General features: G+C 48.3%; 1 protein-coding gene across 4 annotated transcripts in view; it reads left to right on the forward strand.

Annotated features, from left to right (window-relative positions):
- Positions 1-27,441, forward strand: part of ACACA (acetyl-CoA carboxylase alpha) — a 231,396-nt gene extending 203,955 nt beyond the window's left edge. For all 4 annotated transcript variants that reach the window (XM_061177170.1, XM_061177167.1, XM_061177168.1 and 1 more), the window contains 6 exons: positions 1,112-1,289; positions 3,026-3,138; positions 15,297-15,451; positions 16,115-16,285; positions 23,020-23,156; positions 25,094-27,441. In XM_061177170.1, coding sequence (XP_061033153.1) covers positions 1,112-1,289; positions 3,026-3,138; positions 15,297-15,451; positions 16,115-16,285; positions 23,020-23,156; positions 25,094-25,217 — 878 coding nt within the window. In that variant the 3' untranslated portion in view covers positions 25,218-27,441. The remainder of the gene's footprint in view (positions 1-1,111; positions 1,290-3,025; positions 3,139-15,296; positions 15,452-16,114; positions 16,286-23,019; positions 23,157-25,093) is intronic.
- Positions 27,442-27,695: the final 254 nt, after the last annotated feature.

Raw genomic sequence — 27,695 nt, forward strand, 5'->3', positions numbered from 1 at the left:
TATTTGGTTTGCTCTTAAGGTCCGGAAAAATGCTTCTTTGCTTTGGGTTTCCAGATTGATTTATTCCAAATTGAGATCCTCTCTTTGTTAGGAAAGTTTGAACTCAGTTGAACCTGTTATTTGGTGTTTCAAAAGGATCCATTGTGGTTCCACTGCAATACTCATTAAACATCTGGAATCATAAACCTAAAACTTCAGCAGTGTTTAGACTTCAGTGAGCTAGGAAATGGGAAGAAGTCATAAATTATTGGGAAATAAATAACTGATCCTGCTTTCCAAGGACTGACTCTATTTATGCACCAAGGGTCCCTTTTCTTCAGGCTGCTCCTGACCTTGGGGGGATTACAAAGCGTACTCTTTATCAGAAGAAAGAGGTGGCTCCTCTTTTTATGTGGCTGTGTGATAGTTGCAATAAATACATATGCACTTAAATTTTTTTCTCATTGGTACCCTGATAAAATGCAACTGATAAAGAATTAATTTTTTCTTTCTCGCTGTGTTCTTTACAAAGCATGCGTGTGCTCACTCATTTATTCAGCAGACACTGAGCACTAACTATGTTCTAGGCACTGGACAGGACCCTGGGGATGCAAAGATGAAAGATGCAGTTTTTGAAGATAAAATTTTTGAAGGATGCATTTCCATTAGCTGTGCATTTTAAGGGCTTATCATATGCTAAGTATCATGAGAAGAATTGAAAAGAGCTTGAATAGTTCCTTCAGAAAACTTAATGTAGTGAGAGAGATCACATATTGACATGAAAAATACTCAGCATTTGTAGAGCGAGTGTGAATTAATGTGGTGAAACCTGAGTACAGAAATTCAGGGAGGATGTAAAATGGATATGCAGTCCATAGGGCCTGCACCCTGAATCTGGTGAAAGGCAGTGCACTTCTGTCATGCTTTTGAAGATCCCCTGCAGTCTTAAATAGAATACAGATGGAGACACCAATTGCTTTAGTCTTCAGGGTGGCCAAACGGGACCTGGGGCAGCTGCACCCCCAGACCTGTCACCTCTGGCCATGAGCAGCCTTATTTCTCTGTGTGTCATGATGTGAACAATGTTCGGAAGCACTGCTTCATGGTTTCTAATTTGTCTCATTCTCCACAGATATGTACGACCAAGTGCTGAAGTTTGGCGCTTACATCGTGGATGGCTTACGGGAGTGCTCGCAGCCTGTGATGGTTTACATTCCTCCACAGGCCGAGCTCCGGGGTGGCTCCTGGGTCGTGATTGACCCCACCATCAACCCGCGGCACATGGAGATGTATGCTGACCGAGAAAGCAGGTAGCGCTCCTTCCTCGTTTCCACTCGCTGCCTCTGGGGGATCCTCTAGCTGTTGGTTTCCTCCTGGAGAGCATTATAACCAAGGGACCTTTATTTGAATCTGTGTATCCCCAGAGGGCTCCAAGGGCAGAAAAATAGGCTTTCTAGAAAGCATCCGCCAGCATGAGAAGGGAACCAGGCTGGAGTCAGGCTTTCCCAGTGTGATCCCCACCCCAGATTCTTTTACCATGAAGTCCTTTATCCAGGTACCCCCAAACTCTGAGAGACCCTCTCCTGTATGTTGTTCAGATATAGCTATTCATCATCTCTTTCTTAGGTATGTGGCAGAGGGAGCTTAAAGCGAGGTGGAGCGGAAGGACCGAGTTGTTAGTCTGGAGTTCTGGGGGCTTCCCCAGGCCCTGCCGCTGACTAGTGAGGAACTTGGAGCGGTCCTCGCTCTCCCTGGGTTGCTTCTCCTCGTCTGTGGAACGACCTGGGTGGCCATCGAGGTGCACCACGGCACCTGCATTCTGTGGTTCCAACCAGAGCTTCTCCCCCACAGCGCAGTGCCTCACTCTGGCATTCGGGGAGGCCTGGAGAACACAGTGTTTGCAGCACAAAGAGAACTGCAAGAGAAAATCCCAAGCTTCTGTTAGGCATTGGCACCTGCAACACTTAAGTAAAACAGATCAAATCCAGCTTCCTTTCATAATCTGTTTTCAGCCCTTTTGTAAATCTCACATCATATCTCCTTGACATTTTCCATGCCAGTTCCTACATCCAATCATTTTATTAGAGCACCTATGTCTCTCTTTTCCCCCAAATTTCAGCCTCTTATTTCAAAAACTGCTTAAGAAAGTCCAGTGGTTTTATTGTCAAATCACTAGGCTAGCGTTCTATACTTAGGGGCTTATTACTTTTAAGTGCTAACTTAACTCCTGATCTGATATCAAATGGGAGACGATTCCTCTGCAGACTTTAGAACAAGACTGTACGGTTTTAAATCCAGCTCTGTCACTTGTTAGCCTTGGACAAGTCTCCTAACATCCCGTACCTTAGTTTCCTCCTCTGTGAAATGGGGATAATAGTACCTTACCTCATAGTGGATATAGACTGGGCATGGGATTGTCATAAAGATTTTTACATTGACCTTAGAACAGTGCCATGCACAGAGTAAGCATTAGCTGTAATTTTTTTTTTTTTTTAATGTAGAAAGTTTTTTTAAAAAAAAAAGGTGTTTAGGGTAAAGTTCCTGGTAATAGAACATCATTAATATGCACTAGAAGTGACCCTGAAACCTGTGTCATTTCCATAGCAGCAGGGTGCTGTCCGTGTGTAGGACCAGTCAGCACCCCTCCACCCCCTCACTGCATGGCCTGAGTGATGGAGACTGTTCCTCTGCAGCTACATCAACTTTTTTTTTTTTTTTTTTTATGAAAAATGTGATTCCTGTTACCCTTACCAGCTGTAGGTGGTGGAATCTGTATTCCTCTCCTTTTGAGATGGAAGTAGACTGATGTCATAATAAGAATTATTTTAATTGCTTTTTGCCAGGCCTTTCTCATACCCCACTTAGATTCTTCTCTGGTGCCTGCTTCTCTCCCTGGGGTTCCCTCTGTGAACCGTGGGTGGGCAAAACCATAATGAAGCTATTTCCTGGTCCACAGATTGTAACTGGCCTCATTCTGTTGTCTCCTTCCGTTAAAGTGCCTCTATTTCTGTTTTGTTTTGTTTCCTTTCCTTTCTCTGTGATCCAGGGGATCAGTTCTGGAGCCAGAAGGGACAGTAGAAATCAAATTCCGCAGAAAAGATCTGGTGAAAACCATGCGTCGGGTGGACCCCGTCTACATCCACTTGGCTGAGCGATTGGGTATGTCTGCTTGTCCTCCTGGCAAATCAATGAGCCGTTCAGCTGATTTGTAATGAGTGCATTCATAGGCCAGGGGAGGAGGCACTGAAGCATTTGATCAAATTCATGATCATCTTTATTTACTGTCCTCTCTATGGTAAGAACCCTGGTAGAATGAAATAGTGTGTGTAATAGGAGGGAAAGTGGGCCCTTAAAAAAGCAAAAGTCACCCAATTTTTTCTTCTGATATTTCCTTATAGTTCAAACAGCCCATCTTTCTAGGCTTGTGGATGTCCTTGTAAAGAATGATTAGCTGGAAGTTGCTGTTGGGGGCAGGCTGATCAGGCAGAGAACATGCTAGGCTTAAGTATCCTGTTTCTGCTTGTCTCTCTGGACGAGCCTGCCTTGTTTCTGAAGAGTCAGTGTCACAGGATGGAAAAGCCGGAGGCCTACCCAGGCGGCATCCCGGGGCCATCCTGAGCTGGAGAAATGGAAGTAAAGATTGTACACTGTGCACTTACAACAGAGGCCGAGCAGCAGAATCCCTGGGAGCATTTGCACTCCATGCTTCCAGCCGTTACTGTGTCGCTCGTTTGTTTCTGGAGCTTTTGGAAGGCGCTTGCAATCTGAACATTGGACTAAACTGTGGGAGCCCTGTGTCAAGTCCAGAGTCTGAATGAGTTTCAGAGTCTCTTAAAACACTGATTTTCTGCCCAGGTTCTCCCATTGAGCCCTTTGCTATGTTAGTAAAGATAATGGCTTAAGGGTCTTTTGTTTGTTGGTTTGTTTTGTTTTTGTTTTTTAAAGACAACAGGGAGATTGTCTTTAAAAGGTAGTGAAACTCAGTGAATGGAAGACATAAAAAAAGGGATGCTAGCTCATTTATGTTCCAAATAGTAAGTTAATTAATAAAGTACCATTTGTGAACTCTTTACATCCTAACCATCCAGAGACACAGAAACTTCTGAGTTTGCCTGCCCTCACCCTAGAGACCGCACGTCCTGGCATCAGAGCCCTGAGCCGTGCACAATGTTGCTTGCCATACACAGCGACTCGGGTTACCATAAACCCTGTTTGTGTCCCATTGTTTGCCATTAGGAAACAGCCACCAATAACTCTAACCCACCGCAGCCTGATGCTTTTATAGGAAATGCACACATACAACAAGAAATTGGCAAAGTTGTTTCTAAAATCTATTGCCACCCAGAATTGTTGAGGTGGTTTTTTTTCCTCTTTCTTCTCCAAATAGGATAATTACTTCTGACCAACCCCATACACTTTAATTAAAGTAACTGCAGCTCAAGAGCAAGTTACTCACAACTGTACACAGAAAGAGCTCTAAAAGCTTCAGCCACTGATAAGCATCTCACTTAGATGGCTCATAATTGCTCCCAGCATCCAGCGATCGCCGCCATCGCCGTTTTTACCACTAATTCTGCACGAAGGCAGCAACGCCACAATTGCAGGACACAGCGAATTGCATAATTTTCTTTTTTTCTTCTTTTTCTTCCTTTTTTTCTTTTTTCCTGATTTTCTTTCTGGCCAATTTAAAATTTGTCAAAGTCGGTCTCCTTCTGGATCACTGCCCTTTGATATTTCGCGCACTCCATTTGCCACAAACAAGCCGCAGGGCCGCAGTTCATGCTGACTCCAGCAGAGAGAGAGCTCCATTTATCTTACACTGCCTGCTGAATTCCTGCTCATTACCTGGGGGTTCACTGCCTCTTTTTAACCCCCCAATGGCTGTCATCATCCCTTCAGAGTAACTGGATGGTAGGAAGAGGGATCCTCTCTAACATCTGTTTGCAGAATGACTGGATGGTGAGGGGTGGGGGGCTGAAGCTTCTTTCTCTTGAAGGAAAGTGATATCGCTCCCACGTTCACCCAGCATCTTTTAACTTTTGAAACACGGAAAGGGGAAAGGGAGGAGATTCCCAAGGGATGGCCGTTTAATCATTTGTTACAAATCATCTCATTATCAATTTCCTATCCACATTGAAGAAAACCATATTTATTTAACCTTGACCAAAATGACACTAGAGGAAGAATCCTTAGTCGACTAAATGTGAAGCAGGCGCTGGCCCAGGGCAGCTTGGGGCATGAGCAGGGGGGCTGGAGTAAAAATAACTACGTACAGGTCCTGGGTATGTTGCTTGCAGGTAAGTTGTTTAACTTCTCCAAACATCAGCTTCTTCATCTAGAGAGTGGGGGTAATGCTGCCACCTAGCCCGTGTGAGGATCAGATGAATGTGCGCTGTCTTTGAATCTGCGGAGCATTTTTCAAACATGGCGATTGGCATCGTTTCCTTTCCATCCTAATCAGTGGAGGAAGCAGATGCCATGTTTGTAATCAAGCATTTTCTGTGGCTTAGGCCCCCTTTGGGAGCGAGTGGTATAGGGAAGGAAATACAAAAGAAGCAGAAGAAGCAGTCTTGTCTCAGGTATTCTCAGTCAGTCAGGGAGACCATAGACGTCCAGGTGTGTTCGTGACAGAAGAGATCAGTGGGGATGTAACAGAAGAAACATTTGTGAACCTGGCTCCTTTTGGTTTCACATTGGCTTTTGGCTCCTTTCTCAGTGCCTAGAAGCAGACTGCCAAAATGCTTTTTCACAAAGTGGGTAAAAATGACCTCAGTTTCCAGATTGGGAGATCGAGGCAGAAGGAAGAGTTAAATAAGTCATCCAAGGTACAAAGTAAATGTACGCTAGTGCCCAGAAGGGAATTTTGGTTCCCTGTGTGCTACTTTTCTCAGGATTTCCTCAGATTTTTACCTCAGCTGAATACTAAGCCTGATCAAAAGTAAACAGGAGTTCTGTTTTTATAAATTTATTTATTTATTTATTTATTTTTGGCTGCTTTGGGTCTTTGTTGCTGCGCGCGGGCTTTCTCTAGTTGCGGTGAGTGAGGGCTACTGTTCCTTGTGGTGTGCGGGCTTCTCATTGAGGTGGCTTCTCTTGTTGCGGAGCACGGGCTCTAGGCGCACGGGCTTCAGTAGTTGTGGCACGTGGGCTCAGTAGTTGTGGCTTGCAGGCTCTAGAACTCAGGCTCAGTAGTTGTGGCGCACGGTCTTAGTTGCTCCGCGGCCTGTGGGATCTTCCCGGGCCAGGGCTCGAATCCATGTCCCCTGCATTGGCAGGCGGATTCTTAACCACTGCACCACCAGGGAAGTCCCTAAACGAGTTCTTTAAACAAGAGTGCTTTCCCTTTGTGATCTGAAGCCAACTCCACAGAGAGGAATCTGACATAGGAGGATGCCTGAGGAGTAGATGTTACCCTGTGTTCTCAGTCTCTTCCCAAATGGGCCTCTCTACGGGGGAGCGTGCCATCAGGTCACTTAGACAAACCAGTGCATGGTGATTGACTGTGCTCAAAATACGCTCTAAGGATAATGAGTAATATTTAACTTCTGAACAGCTAACGTCATCTCTTTCAGGATTCTTATTTTTTTAAAATGGCCTTTTGTCATTTTATATAGTTAGTTTGGGTAGAGGTGGTGAATTACTAGTTTACAGTTCTGTGATTATAACAGAGAGTATGAAAATAGTACATAGATTGGTCCCTGATAAAGGTAAAGGGAAGAATTACCCCAGCAAGAAATGTGATGTCAGACCAAATACCAGAGTCTTGTATTGCTGGACCAGTTCTGACCCTGGGTTCTCGGAACTGGGGCTTGGGAGAGTCAGTGCAGAGAGGAAAATGTCCTACTGTTCTGGTTGCCTTAAGGAAATTAAATTCCTTCTTTGGAAACAGAGCACAGCCCTCCAAGGCTTCCCTGTGTCTCTCTGATATCCTTTTACCTCCAGGACAGGGAGAGCGGCCTTAGAGCAGGACAGCGGCCTTAGAGTGGGACAGCCTTCCCAGCCTGGCCTCTTGATGCTGTGACGTGAGATCCTCTTCTGGATCCTCATCCTCCTCTTGTGTTCCGAGGGAAGTGACAAATCAATTTAGGTAGAGAGAGAACCCTCTGGCCCAAGTGTGAAGCCACTGTAAGCTCCCCGCCATCCCTCTCCTCAGTACAAAGAGCACCTGGGCAGAGGAGCCGCTTGGTGGAACTTTATTCTGCTCCAGACACACGTCTTGGTCGTGGCCCTGTTCCCAGACAGCCGGGCAGCCTGCCATGCAGCGCACTGGCCGTGCCCACGTGGCTGGAGCGCGTTCTGGGAGTGACGGTCTGACACGGGCAGCGGCAAGCACCACTGCTGGCCCCTGCTTGGCCGTGCGGCCCTAGCCCGCACCCCGCACGCCTCCCGGCCTGAGGCACCCTGGGCGTAGGTGGAGTATTGTGGCTGCGGGGGAGGATACATGTGTCTGTGAAAATCCTCAGGAATGCCTCACTCCCAAGCCTTCTCTTTAGCCAGCGGGATGACAGGAAATTGATGCTTCCTTGAGTTACGGGGACTCAAGGGTTAAGCTGCTTTCCTGGCGGAGGTGATCGAAGTTTCTGCGCTGTGTGTGCTTTTCTATCTCTTGTGCCCTCTTCAAGATGCTGTAAGCTGAAAAGAGCCCAGGTTGCTTATTTGAGGCAGAAAGCAGTGTCCTTACCTGGAAAGTTGATCATGGGAAAGAAAGAAGTCCTAATAGCCTGGGGAGTGGCCTCTGGCCCTCTCCCCTGTTGTACACAGAGTATCCTCCCTGGCACCAAGGCCCCCAGGCACTGGGCTCCTTGGTACGTAGGCTGCTGAGAAACAACGTAAGACTTTCTATCATGAAGGTAGGATGATGGGATCCTCCCTTAAGTTAGCAGCAGCTTAAAACCCACCTCGTCACACCGATTCAGAAGCTCTTTGGCTTGATGCAATTTAGTGCAATAGTGACAACATTTTCTGGGAAGGAGAAGGGGTCGTCCTTTTGGTGTGATCTGTTAATCTGATTGTATTTATAGAAGCATCTGGGCTTGCCTCTTCCCAGGAAGGAGTGAGTCACAATTCCCTCAGGCTGGAGGGACCTGGCAGGCATTTTGTTAGACTGTACCTAAGCTTCTGCCTGCCTGAGGCTGTCATGAGAACTTGTCGGAGGGACCCTCTTCCCCACTTGGTCCCAGATGACCCAGATCCTTGTCCTCCCACCTACCAGATTTAGGAAGAGCAACTTAGAGAAAGAAAATAGTACAGACTGCCAGGCTTAATTGCCACTGGAATTCAGAGAATTCTGTGCTGTTTCCTGACTCTTTTGTGTGGGAGGTTTGCATGGGGGCACAGGGGACAAGGCTGCAGGGGGAGTAATGTATTTAATATATTTTTTTATCCCCATTTGGAAATCTCTGGGTTTACTATAATGATTTTTAAAAATATGAACAGTAGAGCACTAACGCCATCGCAAGGAACCTCAGGGTTAAACATCCCTTGAGAGGATTGCTGTTAAAATCAATATGCATATACAGTTGTATTTAGATAGTTATGGCCCCCTTTGAAGAAAAGCAGATATATGAAAATGGGATTTAAAAAAAAACTAGATACACTGGGAGAAATTATTCCCATTACAAAAGGATTATTTGCTTTACCAAAGGATTCACTGCAGGGTTCCTTCTAAATAGCTCCCTTAAGGCATTTAAAACAGGATCTGATTTCCGCAGTTTTTCAAGAATGCTTTCGTGTAAAGAAAGGCACACCTGTTATGGATACGGAAATAGTTTTGCAGGTTTTTTTTTTTTTTTCACCCTATCTTACCGTCTTTTAGAGAAATTTCTTTCAACATAGAAAATGTGGTTACATAGATCTTTGAAACAGCTACTTATGTTTGTACTTCTGAATCTTAATAAGATCCAGTCTTTTTTATGCTGATTTTTCAATCTTAAGGTTGAGGAATGGGTATGTGTTCTCATATCTGAGATATTCAGGAGCTTAGTGGGGAGGGTGATCTAGTCCTTTTCTTTAGCATCATAAGTATTTAACCAATCACAGCAAATTGCCTTCTTCTTCAGAGGAGGAGGAAGGGCACATAAAAGTTAAAATTGGGTTTAAATTTACATAGGCTTCTTGATAGAACTAAAAAAAAAAATTTAAGAATTAAAAGAACACACACTTTAATATCACATCCTTTTATACAACATTTTTCCTGTTTGCCAGATTAGGATGGTTGTTACATTAATGAGAAACAGCTCAGAAAAGGAAAGAGATTTCTGCAAGGTCACCTAGTGCCTTTGGCTGAGCAGAGAATTTTCAGCCTACCACTCTGATTTCTATTCTAAGCTTTGAAGGTCTCACCCTCCCCCCAAATCCTACTCCGTGGTCTGCTCATCCATACGGTAAGGCTGGCCACCTCCCGCCCTCCCCCAGGGTCAAGGCTGGGTAAAAGCACCTCCTGCCGCAGAAATCAGCCGTCTCCTCAGAAGCTTCTCTTCAGCTTTGACCCCATGGAGGAGAGATGTGGCTTTTCATTATGTCCTGGCCCCTGGAACACCTGACAGGCTGCTGTCCTGTGGACACTTGCAGGTCAGTTTAACTTGTTTCATTTAAAAAGCATGGACTCTGAAGCCAGACTGCCTAAGGCCTAATCACAGGTCCATCATTTCCTGGCTTTGTGGCCTTGGACAAGTTACTTCACTTTTTTTGTGTGCCTCAGTTTCCCCATCGATAAGATCACAGCAATCTTTTAGGGTTGTCGTGAGGATGAAATGAGATGAAAAGTACTTAAACAGCACGAGTATATGGTAACATCTCAATAATGTTAGCTTTCATTTGATCAGACTAGTAATACCTCTTCTTGCATTTAACTCTTTAAACATTTTTAATTGTAAGGTTGGATTTTTAGGATTTCGTGGCGACTTTTTATTTTGGGAAGGAAGGCATGGGAGTGACCTACCTCTCTTTTCCCTTTTCCCAGTTCAGCCTTTTCCTAAAGTAGGATTCTAGAAAGAATGACTTTCCTCTCTGTAGCATATTCTTAAACACACTCACACATGCACACACACTGGCTTGCTTTCCTAAAAACCCTGAGGCCCTGCAATCTGGCTAGAAAAGAAAGAAAACCATTCCAAGATATTTAATTGTACAGGGAGCTTATAGGATTGATCGAGAGCTTAGCTTTTTACAATAGTCCAGTGAATAAGAAATGCTCCTGACAAACGATCAATGATGGGATAATCACTCTTTATCCCCCTCCTCATTCTTACCTTCTTTCTTTCAGGAGAGCAGGGTTCAGAAGTCAAAAATCTTTATAGACGCTGCTTTTAAATTAAGCAGAAAATAGACATTGACATATTTGTTAATCTCCCCTAAATCATTACTGGGGCTGGCTGCTTTGCTGTACAAGGAGAGGGGCCCTCAGTGTGCTACAGGAGGGTGTAAAACTAGCTTAAGAGCAGCCTTTGATGTTTAGAAAATAAAATGTAGAAAACCTTTTTTTTCCCCCTTAAAACAAAGCACACAAATCTTTCTCTTTCTCGTGGGCATTTAAAAATACATACATTCTCTACTTCTGTCTTTTCCTTGCTTTGATGCTTTTTTGAGGTAGGTCTTGAACTGCAATCAGAGGCATCCCCGAAGGAATCAGACAAGGCAGGCTTTGGGGGAATGTTCTGGGATCTTCCTAGTCTCACTCAGGAGGGCCAGAGTATTGTAGGTGTTTATTTTGGTATTCTTTCAGAGCTCTAGGATAGCTTGACTGGGTGGATGAGAATTTTGTTAGTCCAGGAATTAGCCTCCTCTGTCCCTCCAGCTGGGTAAAGCCACGGTCTTATGCCCCCAGTGCTCTGTTCCTAAGCGCAGAAGTCCCCCTGCTCTGCACCCAGGGCTGAGCTGTGCTCTCAACTCCTCCTAACACAGTGAACCAAACTCTCCAGCTAATTGCCCTTCTGTGGCCACTGCCAGGTCTCCTGCTTGGCCACTTTCAGTACCACTTAATGTAGAAGAACACAGGCTTCAGAGACAGCCAGACCCAAGTGTAAATCCTGACTTTACTACTTAAAAGCTGGGTGTCATTGGGCAAGTCACTTTCACGTTTCAGAGCCCTGGTTTTCTCATTTGTGAAACAGAGACCCTGTCTGTAAGGTTGGGTTATTATAAAGATTAGAGATGATGTATCTGAAGCAACTTGGAAAGTGTTCAGTAACTCTGAGGTATTCCGCTTGGCAGCAGTGTTAGCAGCTGACCAGACCTGGGTCTGAACTGCGCGTGGTGACTTATGAGCTGTGTGATCCTAAAATCACAGAGTGCAGTGCCTGGCGCATAGGAAATGCTCAATAAATGGTGTGTGTTGTATACGGGGCGCATATATGTATATATGTTGTTGACCCTGAGGGAGAACGTTGTGAGGGTCTGGAAGTCCCTATTCAGCCATATTCACGGTCCTGCCATCCCCCGCTCCCCAGCAGGGCTGTGATTTTACCTGATGATCTCGCAGTGCCTCAGAGATATTGCGAGTTCACTTCCAGACCACCACAATAAAGTGAATATTGCAATAAAGCGAGTCACATGACTTTTTTGGTTTCCCAGCGCATAGAAAAGTTATGTTTACACTATAAGTGTGCAAGAGCATTATATCTGAAAAACAATGTACATACTCTAATTTAAAAATACTTTAGTGCTAAAAAATGCTCACCATTATCTGAGCCTTCCGTGAATCATAATCTTTTTCCTGGTGGAGGGTCCTGCCTCGACCTTAGTGGCTGCTGACTGATCAGGGCGGTGGTCGCTGAAGGCTGGTGGGGGGGGGGCGTGGCAATTTCTTAAAATAAGACACCAGTGAGGTTTGCTGCATCGATTGACTCTTCACAAACGATTTCTCTGTAGTGTGCAGTCCTGCTTGATAGCATTGTTTGATTTCACCATAACAAATACAGTACAGGTATAACTCGCTTTACTGTGCTTTCAAACTTTTTCATTATTATTATATTTCTTATGGTGATCTGTGATCAGTGATCTTTGATGTTATGTTTTGATGTTTTTATACTTGTTTTGGCATTTTTTAGCAATATTCTCTAGGTATGCCTGTAACAGGAGGTGCTACCCTAGAGACTTGCATACAGAATGGGAATTATTGGAGATGCCATCTCGGTCTAGTTGTGGGGTGGGACTGAGGTGGAACCTCAGCTTTGTCAGGCAGGAGTCTGCCATCCTCATTTAGCCTTTTCTGAAGTTAAAGGGATACTAGTACCGAAGCGCTTGTACACATAAGCCAGAAACACACACAACACAGTGTTCAAAAGCTTTGGGAGCCAAGCTGCTACATCCAGGTCCTGCCTCTGCCCCTTTCTAGCTTTGTGACCTTGGTTAGTTACATAAATTCTCAGTGCCTCGGTTTCCTCACCTGTAAGATGAGGAGGATAGGAATACCAACCTCATAAGGTTGTTGTAGGATTAAATGGGTTAATAGATGTAAAGCACTTAGAACAGTGCCCAGTGCCCTGTAAATAGTAGCTTTGATTACTGATTATATGCACTGGGGAGCCAGGATAAATTTTTTTTTTTAGTTGTACTTATTTTTTTAACTTTCCATTTGATATAATTTTACAGGCAAGTTACAGGAATGGTACAAGGAACTTCTGATGCCCTTTTCTCCGATTCACCTACTGTTAACCATCTTCTTCGACTTGCTTTACAATTTTCACATGCACAAGCTCCCTCGCTCACTCTTTCTGCACACATACGTGTTTTCTTTGAACCATGTGTGCTAATCTGTAGACATCACGATCCTTTATCCGTAAATATTCAGTGTGTGTCTCTAAGAACACAGACTTTCTTTTACATAAGCAAAATACATTTATTAAAATCAGAAGCTATAACATTGATACAATACTGCTGTCTAATCCATAATTCATATTAAAATTTTACCAGTTGTCCCAATAATGTCCTTTATAGCCTTTTTTTTTTTTGGTCCATATCTGAGATCTTATCTCAGAGCACATGTTGCAATTTGTTGTCCAGTATTTTGTCTCTTTTAATCTGGAATAGTTCTTTAGCCTTTCTTTGTCTTTCATGATCTTGACATTTTTTGAAGAGTCCAAGCCACTTTTTGTAGCATTCCTCAATTTGAATCTGTCTTATATTTTCCATGGTTAGATTCAGATTATGCATGTTTGGCAGGAATACTGCAAAAGTGATGTCATGTCCTTCTCAGGATGTCGTATTAGGAGGCACGTGATGTCAGCTTGTCCTGTTCTCGGTGCTGGTTAGCTCTGATTACTTGTTTTAAGGTTTTGTTCACTGGGTTAATCCACTGTAAAGTTGCCATCTTCACCTTTGTAATTAGTAAGTAATTTGTAAGAAGCTACTTTGAAACTATGTAAATATCCTATTCCTCCTCAAAGGCTCACCCATTAGTTTTAGTATCTGTTGATAATTCTTGGCAGAATCAATGACTGTGATGGCTGTAAAATGGTGATTTTTCTAATTCCATCATTCCTTCTCTATTAATTGTTAGTCTGGGGAGAGAGAGGGCTTTCCCTTCCCTTCTCCCCCATTTATTTATGTCAGGGTGACTCATGGGTTCTTATTTAATTCCATAAATATTCTATCCGATGCTCAAATTGTCGCAGATTTAGCCGGTCAGAACACCTTCACACTGGTTCCTGTGTCCTTTTAACACGTCCCAGTCAGTTTTTGAGTGCTTCTCCGCTTTTTGTGACAATACACTCTAGGCTCATCTTATATTTCTCCTGCCCCAGCCCCGGAATAAGCCGTTTCTCCAAAGAGTCTTGGTTGCTTTTGTTGGAGAAGGAAAAATGTTTGCTTCCCTGTCAAGGGTATTATACCTGAGACCATCTCATCTCAGAAGAAGCTGGTCAGCTCTCCTCCCAGGAACTCTCCAGGCAGGTCCACCTAGAATGAACGGGCCTCCATCTCATCCCACAGTGTGGGACCCACTGCTGTTTACCTGGTTTGGAAAGAAGGCTGCTGAGGAGTCAGGGGCCCAACGTGATGGGTCAGTGGTTGCCTCTGTGTGAGAGCCCAAGGAAAGATAGCCCTCTGCACTCTTCATCACAGTTTCAAAGTAGTGATGGGTTTTTAAAAAAAAAAAAAAAAAAAAAAGGTGGACTTGGGCATCCAAAAACCTCATGAGACTGAAGCTAGGTACTAGAGTTATACATGTGTTTGGGTATAATACGGCTCACTCAGCAGCCCAAGGCTGTATATGGCATGTGATTCATAGTGGCATAAAAAGCAAGGCCCATTCCAGACAGACATGCTTGAAATAGACCTTTCTCTTTTGCATCCCATCACCTGTGGTCATGTATTTATTTGTCAGCTTTGGTGACAAAGCACTTCAGGTTGTCCCCAACCCCAGGGGCTGTCACCTATTGCTCTTTCAGTTAGACTTACTCCTCCTTACTGGGCAGGCAGATAAATTCTCGGTATTGATTGCAAGTCCCATTCTGAGAGTAATTAGGAAGAAAAGCACAACGTAGCAGCGCCTCTCCTGGGACACTGTTGAGTGGGGGTGGGAGGCTGCTTGTTATAAGGAGTCCAAACTCTCATCTGTTGCGTAAGGGTGCCATGTGCTCATAAGCTTGGGGATCCAAATGGGGTTTGTGGACTGCCTTTCTCTTTTTCCCTCCTCCTCTGCTTTTAGCCCAAGAACTAGAATGTCTTTGTCACTGTGGTCAGGGGTTGGCTCTGGCAGTAGCAGCCCAGGCAGGAGACTAGGAGGCTGGCTAATCCACCGAGCTGGCATGAGACACATGCCTCTGGCTCTAATTGGATCGGATTCTACTAATTTCAGGTTAAGAGTATGCAAACCTGAGATTAAAGCTGTGAAGTAAAGCAGCTTGCGACCTGAGGAGTCATCAGGTCCTGTCCAGCCGGGCAGGTGACTGGTGTGGACGTGGGGAAGAAGAGCTGCTGGTCTGTGTGTGGAGGCGCAGGGCGTGCCCCCCCAGCGTGTCCCACACCCGCAGCAGTCTGGCTGCTCTCGTGCTGGTCAGCAGGGCATGGCACGGTGCCCTTCATGGGGATGAGGGGCCTGCTGTCAGTCAGAGAGGTGGTGAGGGGCACGGGCTGGCACCTGCTCGGGGAGTGGGTCCCCCCAGGGTTGCTTTCATAGTTGTCAGCCCCACAGGGAAGCGAGGACACGGGAGCCCCGTGGCAAGGCAGGGACAGGTCTGGCATCTGGCATAGTCCAGTTATCAGCAGAGAGGTGGTGAAGACGTTGGAGAGCTGGGCCTCAGAGCTTCCCGTGACTGTGGCTGCCTCTGAGCAGAGAGTCCTGGCCCGCCCCAGCCTGACGGTCTGTCTCCTCGCAGGCACCCCCGAGCTAAGCGCGGCCGAGCGGAAGGAGCTGGAGAGCAAGCTGAAGGAGCGGGAGGAATTTCTCCTTCCCATTTACCACCAGGTAGCCGTGCAGTTCGCCGACCTGCACGACACGCCGGGCCGGATGCAGGAGAAGGGTGTTATCAACGTAAGTACGGCGTCGCCGCTTCTCCTCACTTGTCAGAGACCCGCCACAAGCCCGTGTCTGTCTCGCGCCCACGGGCTCCCACGCAGGGAGCTCTCGGGGCTGCATTAAAACAGCGTGTGCAGATCAAACCGTGTTCAGCTCTTCTGGAGAGACTTTTCCCTTTTGCTGTACCCACTACCATCCTAAAACAGCTTATGAGTTAGGTTCCCGGGGACTCCTCAGGAGGCAGGCTCCATTTTGCTGGCGAGAAACTGAGTCCCAGGCACTCCACTGGGGACAGCTGCCCGGGGGTCCTCAGGCTGTGGGTTACCCCAGTGTCAAGGTCCCAGCAGCGGCTAGCTCACACTTGACCTGTGTGCAAGCTGTCTGAACCGCCTGCTCAAAACCAGCCCCGCGCTCTCTGTTACCCGGGAGTCTGAGCCCTGCACCCCCGAACATCTCAGCTCCGTGTGGGCCGAGTGATGGCCAGGCCCCTCCCCGTGCAGTGCTGCGGTCGGCGGGGCGTGGGGCTGCGCTCTGAACTGGGCAGCCGTCTACAGGGGCTGGGAGCTCGCGGCCACTCTTGAGTCTCTGAGGGGCTCGCTGGAGGGTAGGGTTTGTGCCCGTGGAGTCCCCTCTGGGCACCGAGCTGGGGCGCCTAAGCTTATTGTTGTCTGGGTGTAGGACATCCTGGATTGGAAGACATCCCGCACCTTCTTCTACTGGAGGCTGAGGCGTCTCTTGCTGGAGGACCTGGTCAAGAAGAAAATCCACAATGCCAACCCCGAGCTGACCGACGGCCAGATCCAGGCCATGTTAAGGCGCTGGTTTGTGGAAGTGGAAGGGACAGTGAAGGTAGGTGGGCCCCCTTGGAGGAGCCTTCACGTTCTGCTCCTCACCGCCCCCCGCCCGCCCCTGGCACCGCAAGGCTTGTTGTCTAAGGATCCCCGGGCCTCGGGAGTGGAAGGGAGATGTGGGCGTCGGCCTGTGTCCTCCCCACAGTAATATGTCCTGACGGCTTGTGAGAGGAGGTGGTAGGGTGTTCTTTGCAGCTCAGTCATTCATTCAGCAAACCTTTCTGAATGCTTCCTGTACACCAGACCGTGAAGGAGGCAGGCATATGCTCCTGTCCTCGCAGAGCTCACCACCAAGGCAGGGAGACAGATTCGTCAAGGGGTCACATACAACAGTGAGGCCAACGTCAAACATGGCAAACCCAGGGCATCGTAGAGCACAGAGAAGGGCTACCTGACCCGCTGTGTGGGAAGGGAGGGCAGAGTCTGGGAAGACTTCTAGAAGTAATGTCTCAGCAGATACCTGAAAACAAAGTAGGAATGAACCAGAGGAAAAGGCTGGATTAAGAGACAGGAGGAATGTTCCAGGCAGAAGGAACCGCATGTTCCAAGCCTGACAGCAAGAGTACCGTGCACCCGAGGCACTGCAGGAATTTCAGGATGGCTCAGAGCCCGGGATGGTGTAGGGCCAGGAGAGCCACGTGGAGGGGCTGGGACTTTGTCCCGAGGCCTGGGAAGCCACTGAGAATTTGAAGCGGCAGAGGGACATACTGTGATGCGTGTTGTAGAGAGACGGCTCGGGGGGCTGCGTGGAGGGCGGCGCTGAGGGGGCACGAGCAGGAGCCTAACAGGAGGGGATGGTGATTCAGGCGGCAGACGCTGTGACTCCAGCTGAAGGTCTTCTGATTGCAAATCCGAGCTGGAAGGAGACGTCCACCCTGTAGGGAACTACGGATCCGGCATCTCCTGGGGGTGATCTCGCGGGGAAGGCACACACCTTGGAGCAGTGCCCGCTGAGATGGTGTCCCTCGTGCTCCTGCCCCGGGGCTGAGGCTGGGACAGGTCTGAGGCCGGGACAGCCAGGCACCAGCATTTGCTTCTGGAATCCTGGGCTACACGAGACAGTCCATGGGAGGATGGGAAGAAAAAGTTGGGACTTTTATTTCTATTTATTTTTACTAAGAAAAAGAAAGAAATCAACCTTTATTCATAGTTAGTATCTGGATTAAATCATATACATCATATATACATTTTAGCAGAATATGGGTAGTATGTGCTGGAAATACACTTGTCTCTTTTCCTGATAGCTATGTGATCGAAAACAGTTGGTGACTGCCGGCTTAGAGAACTGCTGGAGGGCCGGATGGAGGGCACACCCGCCTCCTCCTGGGAAGTGTTGCTTGAGGTCTCTGCTGACTGTTCCCAGGAAGGAACCCCAAGATTTGCTGTCAGTTTTAAAGTCAGTGAGTCGGGGTGCTTCTAAGATTCACTTCTGTGTTAAGTCTACCCGTTTCTTTATGACCGAAAAGCTTCCTTGGATAAATATTTCAGACGTGCGGCCTCATGCGACATGTGGTTCAGGTTAAGGTCAGTCTTTGGCATCATAATTGAGTGAGACAATTTTGTCAGTGGCCACTGGCAGCTTCCAGCGGAAGTTGGCATTGAAAGTCACGCAAGTGTAAAATAAGAGGCTGTTCTCCAGTTAGGAGCGGCCAGGTAAATGGAGTGTGTGTGTGCGGCCACGAGAGGCCCGCACGCCTTCCTCCACCATTAGTCACTAACGGACGTGCACAGCCTCAGTGGGCAAAAGGATGCGGGGAAGGACGGCTCCCCTCCGAGCGTGAAGCCAGCGCACAGGCCCTTCAGTTGCACCTTAACATCCCACTCCCAGGGGACAGCGTGTCTGGAGAAGCAGGTCATTGCCATCTTGTTGATGGAGAACACAGTCACCTGTGTGCACAGACTCCTGGCTGGAGATCAAGTGCAGAAGACAGCCTGGCCCCATGGCTCAGGAGGGGAGGCCATGAAGCTCTGGGACCCAAACGTACCCAAGAACCGAGGCCATCTCCCCTGCCCCCCGTCTACAGAAGAGAGCATCCCCCTGAGCTCTCAGTCCAGGAGGACAGTCGAGGAGAGAGAGGAAGGGCAGGTGGTCCCACGATGTGGCTTTGAAACCTCCTTCCGGATTCTGCGGGCTCAGCAGGACCCGGTTTAGTATGGGGCTGGTGATAAAATCTGCAGCGCCCTTGAGAGAAGAAAGTGTTGCCGTGTTCAAAAGCCGAGTGGCTGCCTCTGAGGGACCAAGTCTGCTCGGTGCTTGGGAACGGCCGAAACCCCAAAACTGGCGCCTTTCCTCGATTCTTCAGTCAGGGATGGATATTGTACGCTGTCTCTCGCAAGGTCTAAACCCTGGCTTTGCCTCAAGAAGTGACCCTCTGGTCCTTGCTGTGGTTACTGGTAGGGAAAGACAGTGATAGGCATCTGGTAGCCGTGCTGTGTGTTTTCTTCATAGAGTTTTGGTTTTTTTTTTTAAATCTTAATCCTGAAAAAAGAGATTCACACTGTGATGTTATACGACTGAGCAGTAGAATTCTTTTGTTTCCCTTAGAGGAGTCTGAGTTACCATGAGTTATGGGATTCTGTTTGAGTCCACAGGGACAGTCCCATTGTAGGGGATAGTAGGGTTTATGGTTCACAGTTTCACTGCAGGCGGAAGAGAAGCATCACCAGAGCTCCCTGAAAAGATAGTGAGAGCTTAGATTTAAATTGGGTCATAAGAACAAGGCACACATCTGTTTCATGGGCACGTTTCTTCTCCTGATTCTTAGATCCATAGTTTAAGGTATGTGGTTTTTCAGACAAGCTGATTTTTCCCCCAAGCCCAAGTGGTAGAAATTGAGAAGAATGTGGTATTTGGAATCTCACACTTTTTGGATCCCAGCTTTACAATTTACTGGCTTAGACATACTTAAGCCTCCCTTTCCTCATGTGTAAAAATAGGGATGTTTATCTCACGAGGTTTAGTGTGTTTTATAGGACATCGTAAGTGTCGGGCACCATGTCTGGCGCTCAGTTTCCTCCTCCCTCAGCACAGCACGTTAGAAGGTGGACTGAGAGTTTCAGTGCAGCTGAAATGGTCTTGGTGGGAGCCATGTGCCCAGTAGATTCTCAGTCGGTGTTCTCTGACTTGGCGTGCTCTAATTTATCCATGATCTAGGATGCCTCAGTGCACCCTTACTGTCCAGGAAGCTACCCACTCACTCTTTTTAAAATTTTTATTTTTTGGCTGTGTTGGGTCTTCGTTGCTGCTCGCGGGCTTTCTCTAGTTGCAGCGAGCGGGGGCTACTCTTCGTTGCAGTGTGCGTGCTTCTCATTGCGGTGGCTTCTCTTGTTGGGGAGCACGGGCTCTAGGCACACAGGCTTCAGTAGTTGTGGCTCACAGGCTCTAGAGCGCAGGCTCAGTAGTTGTGGCGCACGGGCTTAGTTTCTCTGTGGCATGTGGGATCTTCCCGGACCAGGGCTCGAACCTGTGTCCCCTGCATTGGCAGGCGGATTCTTAACCACGGCGCCACCAGGGAAGTCCCAACCCATTCATTCTTAGTCTGGATTTCCAAATGAGATGAATCGTCAGTGGAGGCCCCTGTGAGGAAGGTAGAGGAAAAAGCACCATTGATAGGGTTGTTTGACTTCCACTGTCCCCAAGCTTCCCGTGGACAAGTCTCATGCACCAAACTTCTGATCTAGGGCCAGGGAGCGAAAAGGTGAGGCAGAACCTGGGCAGCATGGCTTGGGCCTGGGGCTGAGGCTGGAGTGGCTCTCAGGAAGTGGGGCCAGCAGGCCACCCCAGCCCACATGGCTATTTGCTATTGTACTCCAAAGCCTCAGAAAAAATCACTTTGCTGAGGTGTCTCCAGGCAGCTCACAAGGTGACTTATCTGCAGGGCATGGTAATCAGGGCTCACATCCATCAGCCTGTGCCCTGGTCACTCCCAGGCCCTGCTGTACCATTGAGTAAGGAGGGCTTAACAGCAATCCGATACGTTAGAAATGAAACTTTCCAAACAGGTCATTTAGATTTTGTAAGATAGACTAATTACTACATACAATTAGTGAGCTGAGTAGTGCCAGAAATACTGACCCACTGATGCAGAGCGGGATAAAGTGCCAGCTGAACACATACTGTAAGGCCACTGTTGTGACGTTTAATTATTGATATTTTATTGGTATTAAAATGTTCTGACTGGGATGAGGGCAGGCAGGTGACATAGGGGCCCAGGCCTGTCATGAGGTTAGCACCCAGCACGTCACACGTGGTTAAAATCCACAGTGGGAATAATCAGCCACGTTCTCATAAATTTAAGGAGGGAAATGTAAACAGCATAGGGTTGCCCGTCCTTCTGGCCAGAATGATGATTCCTACAGCTCCGTTCCTGGAGGGCAAACGAGGAACTGCAGACTCCCTGACCCTCATGGGGGAAGCACGCTCACACAGTAGAGGAAACCCTCCCAGGTCTGTTACAAAAAACCTGTGGTGCCGTGGCGCCTGCGTTTGTTGATTCTTGCTGTTGGCTAGGATTGCGACCCCATGGCCTTCGTGTGCTCTGTGCTGTGGTCAAAACTTGACCAGGGTTTGACTTGGTGGTCATCACCCAGTCGTATTTTGAGTGAACAGCAAATCTTTCATATAAGGGGCCTATATTTTCAAAAACTTGGAATGTGTTGCTTTAATTCTGTCTGGGAACTCTTTCAAAGTTTAATTTAAATACCTAGCGTATTCTGGCTACAGGAGGGGACAGCAGAAGAGTTTTCTCTGGAGGGCAGCTGGCTTTCCAGTGCAGTGTCTGAGCATCGTTAGAAGCAGGCATCTCGTTAGCTAATACATTACACCAATCAAGGAGAGTTATCTTAAGCCACAATTAATCTGCTCCCTGGCATATGTTGATAGGAAAGCATCATGCTGTTTCTTAATTAAAAGCAAACGGATTAAAAATGATTAATAAGAGTATTAAATATTCTCTTAAACTAAAGGCTTTGGGATTCTTGGGTAAATCTAGTTTTTTTTTTTTTCCATTCTGAAACCCAAGAAGCACGCATTGTTTTCTTTTTTCCTCACCCCAAATCCTCATAAGTAAGGGCATGTGCAGAAGTCCAAATTACCACGATGGAGATGGAAACGTCGGAGTTCAGGGGCAGTGCTTAGGAGTGCAGGCGCATCCATCCATGTGTGGGGTGGGCAGGAGCTGGCACGTGAGAGTTAAGACAGCCACACTGTGGGAAACATCACCACCGCCACCCTTGTCAGTAGAGATTGATGTGCAAAACGCTTGCGTGTTCAGCCTCAGAGGTGCCAGGCAGGACCCGCAGCACGGAGAGGTGGGAAGGCCCCCTCAGCTTCGCACTGTCCGGGCCGCACCACCCTGACCAGGAGAGCTGATCTTCTTGTCAGTGATTACAAACAGAGATGGACAAATTTGGGGCCAGAAAAAGAGCTGGACACAAGAACTAGAAAAGGCACGTTGCTGATCCTTAATCCTGGGGCTCCTTAATCCTTCAACTGTGAAGGATTCCTTAAGGGTTGTTAGAAACGTGGACATCAGTTACAGGACATATAATAAACAAGCAGCACCGCGAACTCGCCGGCCAAGGTGGAGATGGGGAAGCGAGAGTCTGAAAAGAAACCATTATTTTGAAAGGCCCGAAGTAGAACCTTAGGAAACAGCGCAGCGCCCGGTCTCCTCCCGCGTGACACCTCTGGTGGGCGCTGAGAACGCACCCTCCGTGCTTTGCAGGCCCTGGGGTCCCAGCCGTGGCTCGGGCGCCTCTGCTGGAATCCCGGCTTCCTGAGCCACCTCCCGAGCTCCCTAACGCACCCACCTATTAAATTACAGCGGCAAACTCATTGTCATTCTGACTTTGACTCAGTTAGTGATAACAGAGGAGGACAGCGCACCTTTAAATGACGAGCTTTGTGTTTAATTACCCAAACAAAATGACATAAATATGAATGAGCCCTAATGGCGGTACTTGGTTTTCCGGAAACCATTAACAAAACGATTCCTAAATGATTTGTAAAGAAAATGAGCGGAGAAGAGAGCCAGGAGAAGGCTATTAGGTTTCTAACACACTCCTGAATTATTATGTAGTCAACTACCTGGGAAATGCTCAGCTAAATGATCTTGAAAGGAGGAGGTGAGAGGTGGTTTGTTGAGACTTTCAGGGTGATGGACATCCTGACCCTTTGGAAAACCCTCACAGAGAACGAACTGGGGTTTAGGTTTCTGGCCCGGCGGCAGGACTCCCCTCACCTCTGGCCTCCTCCAGCTCCATGGCAGGAGGCCTCCACGGCCAGGCTGCTCACCTGCCACACACCCTGCTGGGACTAGAGACTTAAATTTAGGAATCTTGACTCAGTTCCTCAAAAAGCACACATTTCATTTTAAAAACACCAAGTAAACAACATTTCCCTCTCAGTCTGCACTTTACTAAACAATCGGTCAGGGGACTAAATTCCCGTAGCCTTTGTGGAACAGGTAGGGGGACGGGACCAGCGTCTGTGTGAGCACGGATGCCTCTGGAGGGCCCAGGTAGACACTTCAAAAGCAGGGCAGGGAAGACGAGGAAGGCTCCTGTCTTGAGGCCTGCTTCCTCCTCCTGCAAAGCCAACAGTAATGGAGAGCTGGGAACGACTTCTTTACGTCGAGCAAGCTTTTGCGGTGCACTTCCCAGATGCAGACTAGTCCGGGTGTCCAGCCTGGCCTGGGCCCTGGTGTCCAAGCAGGCGTCATCTGTTTGCAGGCCTATGTCTGGGACAACAACAAGGATCTGGTGGAGTGGCTGGAGAAACAGCTGGCAGAGGAAGATGGCGCTCGCTCGGTAATAGAGGAGAACATCAAGTACATCAGCAGAGACTACGTCCTCAAGCAGATCCGCAGGTGAGACCCGCGGGGGCGGGTGGGGGTGCTCCTGGGTGGAAGTGGGGCGAGCGACTCGAGGGCAAACGGTGAGGTGATGAGGCCTCGTAGTCTTTGTGGTCCCGTGCTGTTTGAGACGCTGTGGCTGAGCCACAGATCAGAAGAGCCCTGAAGCACATTCTCGCTCAGCTGCTGGTCCCCAGGGGCACTTAGCAACTGTGGCTTAGTTCATTGTGCCCAACTATTAGCTCCAAATGCAGATACTCAAACTGGATGAACGATTCTGTGAGGAAAAGCTGATTGCGTCAGAGTTTCCTGGGAAAGTACCTCCTCCCCTCCCCCAGCCAAGAGTTAGTTGTGTTCTAGAGGCTTCCGTCTTCTCCACAGGCTGGGTGGTGGAGACTGCTGGGGACATTTTTTAAACTTTTTATTTGGACACATTTCATTTACAGAAAAAGTGCAAAACTGAAAACAGTACAGAGAACAAATCTGTACCCAAATGTGCCTGGTATTTACATTTTACCCTTTTTGATGTATCATTTGTATGTGTGCTTACTCTTTTATATAAGAGTAAGCACACTCATATATGTGTGTGTGTGTGTGTGTGTGTATATTTCTTTTTCTGAACCATTTAAGGGTAAGTTACATACGTCATGGCCCATCATGGCCCTTTACCCCCAAATAGTTCAGTATGCCTTTGCTAATAGGGATATTCTCTTACATAACCATAGTAAACTGATTAATTTTTATAAATTGAACATTTTATCTAAACCACCATTTGCAGACCATTGCTCATTTTGAATTTGTCTGATGTTTCCTCATGATTAGATTCAGGCTGTGCATTTGTAGCCAGAATATTACATCTATGATGATTTGGCCTTCGCAAGGTACCATATCTGGAGGCACATGATGTCATCTGCCTGTCCCAATGTTAGTTTCCATCACCTGATCAAGCTGCTACTCAACTTCTACACTGTATAATTCCTGATTTTCCCGTCCCCCTTGAACCTAATAAGCAGCCTGAGGAGAGACACTTAAAGGCCATGCAAATTCCTGCTCATCAGAATTTCCACCTAGATTTAGCATCCAGGGCTGATTCTTGCCTGATCCAGTCTTTTTTTTTTTTTTAATTAATTTATTTATTTTTATTTTGGGCTGCGTTGGGTCTTCGTTGCTGCACGCGGGCTCTCTCTAGTTGTGGTGAGCAGGGTCTACTTTTGGTGGTGGTGCGTGGGCTTCTCATTGCAGTGGCTTCTCTTGTGGAGCCCGGACTTTAGGCGCACGGGCTTCAGTAGTTGTGGCACGCGGGCTCTAGAGCGCAGGCTCAGTAGTTGTGGCGCACGGGCTTAGTTGCTCTGCAGCATGTGGGATCTCCCCAGACCAGGGCTCGAACCCGCGTCCCCCGCGTTGGCAGGCAGATTCTCAGCTACTGTGCCACCAGGTAAGTCCCTGATCCAGTCTTTACAGTGAGGTTGCAAAATGACAGTGTTCCAACTCCTGCACATCCTGCACAATCACATCTCACCACCCCAATTCTCCTGTAAGCAAAAGTCCTCTCCTCCTCCATTTATTATATAGTCGTTATTGGTGTAGACTAGTGAATGTCTTTTTTCAATGATTTGTAATTCATTATTTTGATGCCCCAAATGTCCCAGATTTAGCCAGTGGGAGCACCTTCAGGCTGGGTCCACTATCTTTGTGACATGACCCCATCGGGGTTTTGGTTTTTGTTTTTTGAGGTTACTTCCTCACTTTCTGACATAGCAAAATGTTTCGGGTTCTTGTGGTATCTTGCTGCTGGGGACATTTTTCACGTAGGAAAACGAATCAGGTGAGGCAGGGACTGCAGGGTCCGCAGTGGACTCTGGGAGCAGGTTTCCTGGGCAGTTCTGAAGCTACCCTGATCTAGGCCCTGCTGCCTCTCTCTCGTCCTCACCGTCCCCAATCTTCCCCTCCAGCTTGGTACAGGCCAATCCAGAGGTTGCCATGGATTCCATCGTCCACATGACCCAGCACATCTCGCCCACTCAGCGAGCAGAAGTCGTTCGGATCCTCTCCACGATGGACTCCCCGTCAACGTAGGAAGAGCTTTCTGCCCACCCCTGCCCTGCCTCCGGAGAAAAGGGCTAGAGCTGCCTTTCACACCTGAAGCCACTGTAATTAGAAGGCACAGGAGACCAGCACTGGAATCAAAGTGGCATTTTGCTTCCCCTCACTGTTTTCAGGTTACGCATGACATACTGGGACGTAGGGTCACAAGCCCCCACTCCAGCCCACCAGTCACACCTACCCCGTTCAGTATTTATTATTACCCTGGCTGTGACGGCAGTCCTCTCTCCCTGCCCAGGACCCAAGAAGGCAATGATGGGTACAAGCACGTACCCAGAGGTCTTACTACACCCAGCAGGGCCACCCTCCTGTCCTGCCCGCCCCTCGGTCCGGCCCCGGGAAGTGGGAGCTGTTGCCCGGCAGTCAGCAGCCCGCGCTCGCCCCTGGCCCCGTGAGCCTGCAGCCACCGGCAGCAGAGGAGGGCCGGGGCTGAGGCCACAGGCCCAGCAGCAGGTGTGGGGAGAGGAGGAAGCCTCGGGTCTGTTGTTTCTCACCCCACACTCAGCCCGGTCCACACCAGGCACCCAGTTTCATCACACCAAGGTACTGCTTATGAATAAAAATTAGAGCATGAAATCTGCAAGCTCCATGGAACTCAAAGATGAGGGCAAAACCACAATCCAAGAAGCAGAGAAAGCAAAGAGTCCAAGTCACTGTTGTCGATTTAGGGGCCTCACCCGGGGGCTCCCTTCTCAGAACAAGCGCAGAGATGGTTGACCTGCCGCTGCCCCGAGTGCCGCTGCTCGGCTAGCTGAGATGCCCGGGGGTCCCACTGGCAGTGCCGTAGCCCGAGTGGGCAGAGGAGGAGCCAGGGGAGCTGCCCTTCCCGTCACTGATGGAAAGTAGTCGCCATGCAGCAGCGAGAGCAGGGCAGCCAGTCTCTCTTTAGGACGCGGAAGGTTGTTACTATTAAGCCTGGAGCTTTGATCGTTACAGGAGGTTAATGGTGCCTACAGGGCCATCGTCTCTGTTTCTGGGGCCACTCTTCCCGCAGCTGACACTCTTACTCACTTTGGGTCTCGTCTCTTCCTTGAATGTACACAGGCACAGCCGGTCTCCCCACAGCCACGGAAAGGAGCCTTGGTGACATCAGTGCTCTCGGCGCTGGGAACTGGCCTTCCCTGCTTTGGGGAGGCTTCCAGGGAACACAGAATCCATGTGACCTTAAGATTATCCACAACCCCATCATGGTGCTGCTGTCTTCCAGGCCCACGGGTCCCTCCCTGGCCTCCTCATGGGCGATGGAGAGTTTATTTTCAACAACCAGTTTATTCAAGGAGAGAGCTGACTGATCCCCCCGTCGGTGTTCCTAAAGCAAGAGTGGCAGGTGATCAGGGCTGGGGCAGCATCCGGTTCCTACAGTGCAGCTAACTGCACTTGTCACTGGTGACCAAGGGGGACGTCACGACGACGTCTGAGAAGCAGCAGTACGAATGCTTCCGGACGAGCTACGGTTTTGAGCCTTAAGCCTACAGTTCACGCACAAGAAGCTCCACTCCGCTCCTCGGGAACTGTTTGTGCAGATGGGCACCGTGCGGCTGGATGGGTTGCCACCTGCCCCCAGGAGCCTGGAGCCTGGGCCCGGCGCCATCCAAGCCAAGCAGGGCGGGAGAAGGTGGGGAACAATTTTCAGTCCAGGAAGCACGTCCACTGTTGCTGGTGTTCGCTTACCCAGTAAGCGTGGATTCACCTTTGACCAGATAATTCCTCTACACTTTTCTACAATAAATAAAATTCCACACACCTACAGGTGGTGTGGAGTCCTGTGCTTGCCCTGGCATTTCTTCGGGGCAGAGGGCGGGTGACACTTGTTTACCTCCCCCCAGCCCCCAACAAAATTATGACACATTAAATGAATACATTTAGTCTCTAGAACTCGGCGATGCTCACCACCCCCCCATCCCCAGGGCGCCTCACTTTAGGTCTTACCTGGCCAGGGCTCTTTCCCATGGAGAAGTCAGGAAGAGACACAGCCCATTACACACACGAGGTTACCGAGGCAGGAGGAGGGTGAGCGATGTATCAGCTGAGACTCGCCTGAGCTAGGATCACCATGTTGTCCACTCACTTCGGTCACAAAGCAGCCTTCACGTGTCTGTCTTACTGAGCATTCGATGGACGCACAGCCTGATGAGCAAGGAGCTTCTGTCAAATGTATTCTTTTCATGTTTTGTTGAAATAAACCTCCACGTTTGTAGATGAGTCACTGTGTGTCACTTTAGCCCACGCCCAGCACCTCACTCTGGTTCCACTCTGAGTCGGGGAGCTTTGTAAAGGCGAGCCCTACCCCTGCCGAAAGTAGAGCCAGTGTAAGGACAGAGTGGCGCGTGGTGCTCCTGCAAACGACACCATTCCCCGCCTGGGCAGTTTTCGGGTCCACGTACCCTTGATAGGCTGGGCAGTTTCATGGGTCTTGAAGTGAACACGAAGGTTTGAACCTCTGGGTTTGCA

The sequence above is a fragment of the Eubalaena glacialis genome, chromosome 19 (genome assembly GCF_028564815.1).
Source record: "Eubalaena glacialis isolate mEubGla1 chromosome 19, mEubGla1.1.hap2.+ XY, whole genome shotgun sequence".
Classification (NCBI taxonomy): Eukaryota; Metazoa; Chordata; class Mammalia; order Artiodactyla; family Balaenidae; genus Eubalaena; species Eubalaena glacialis.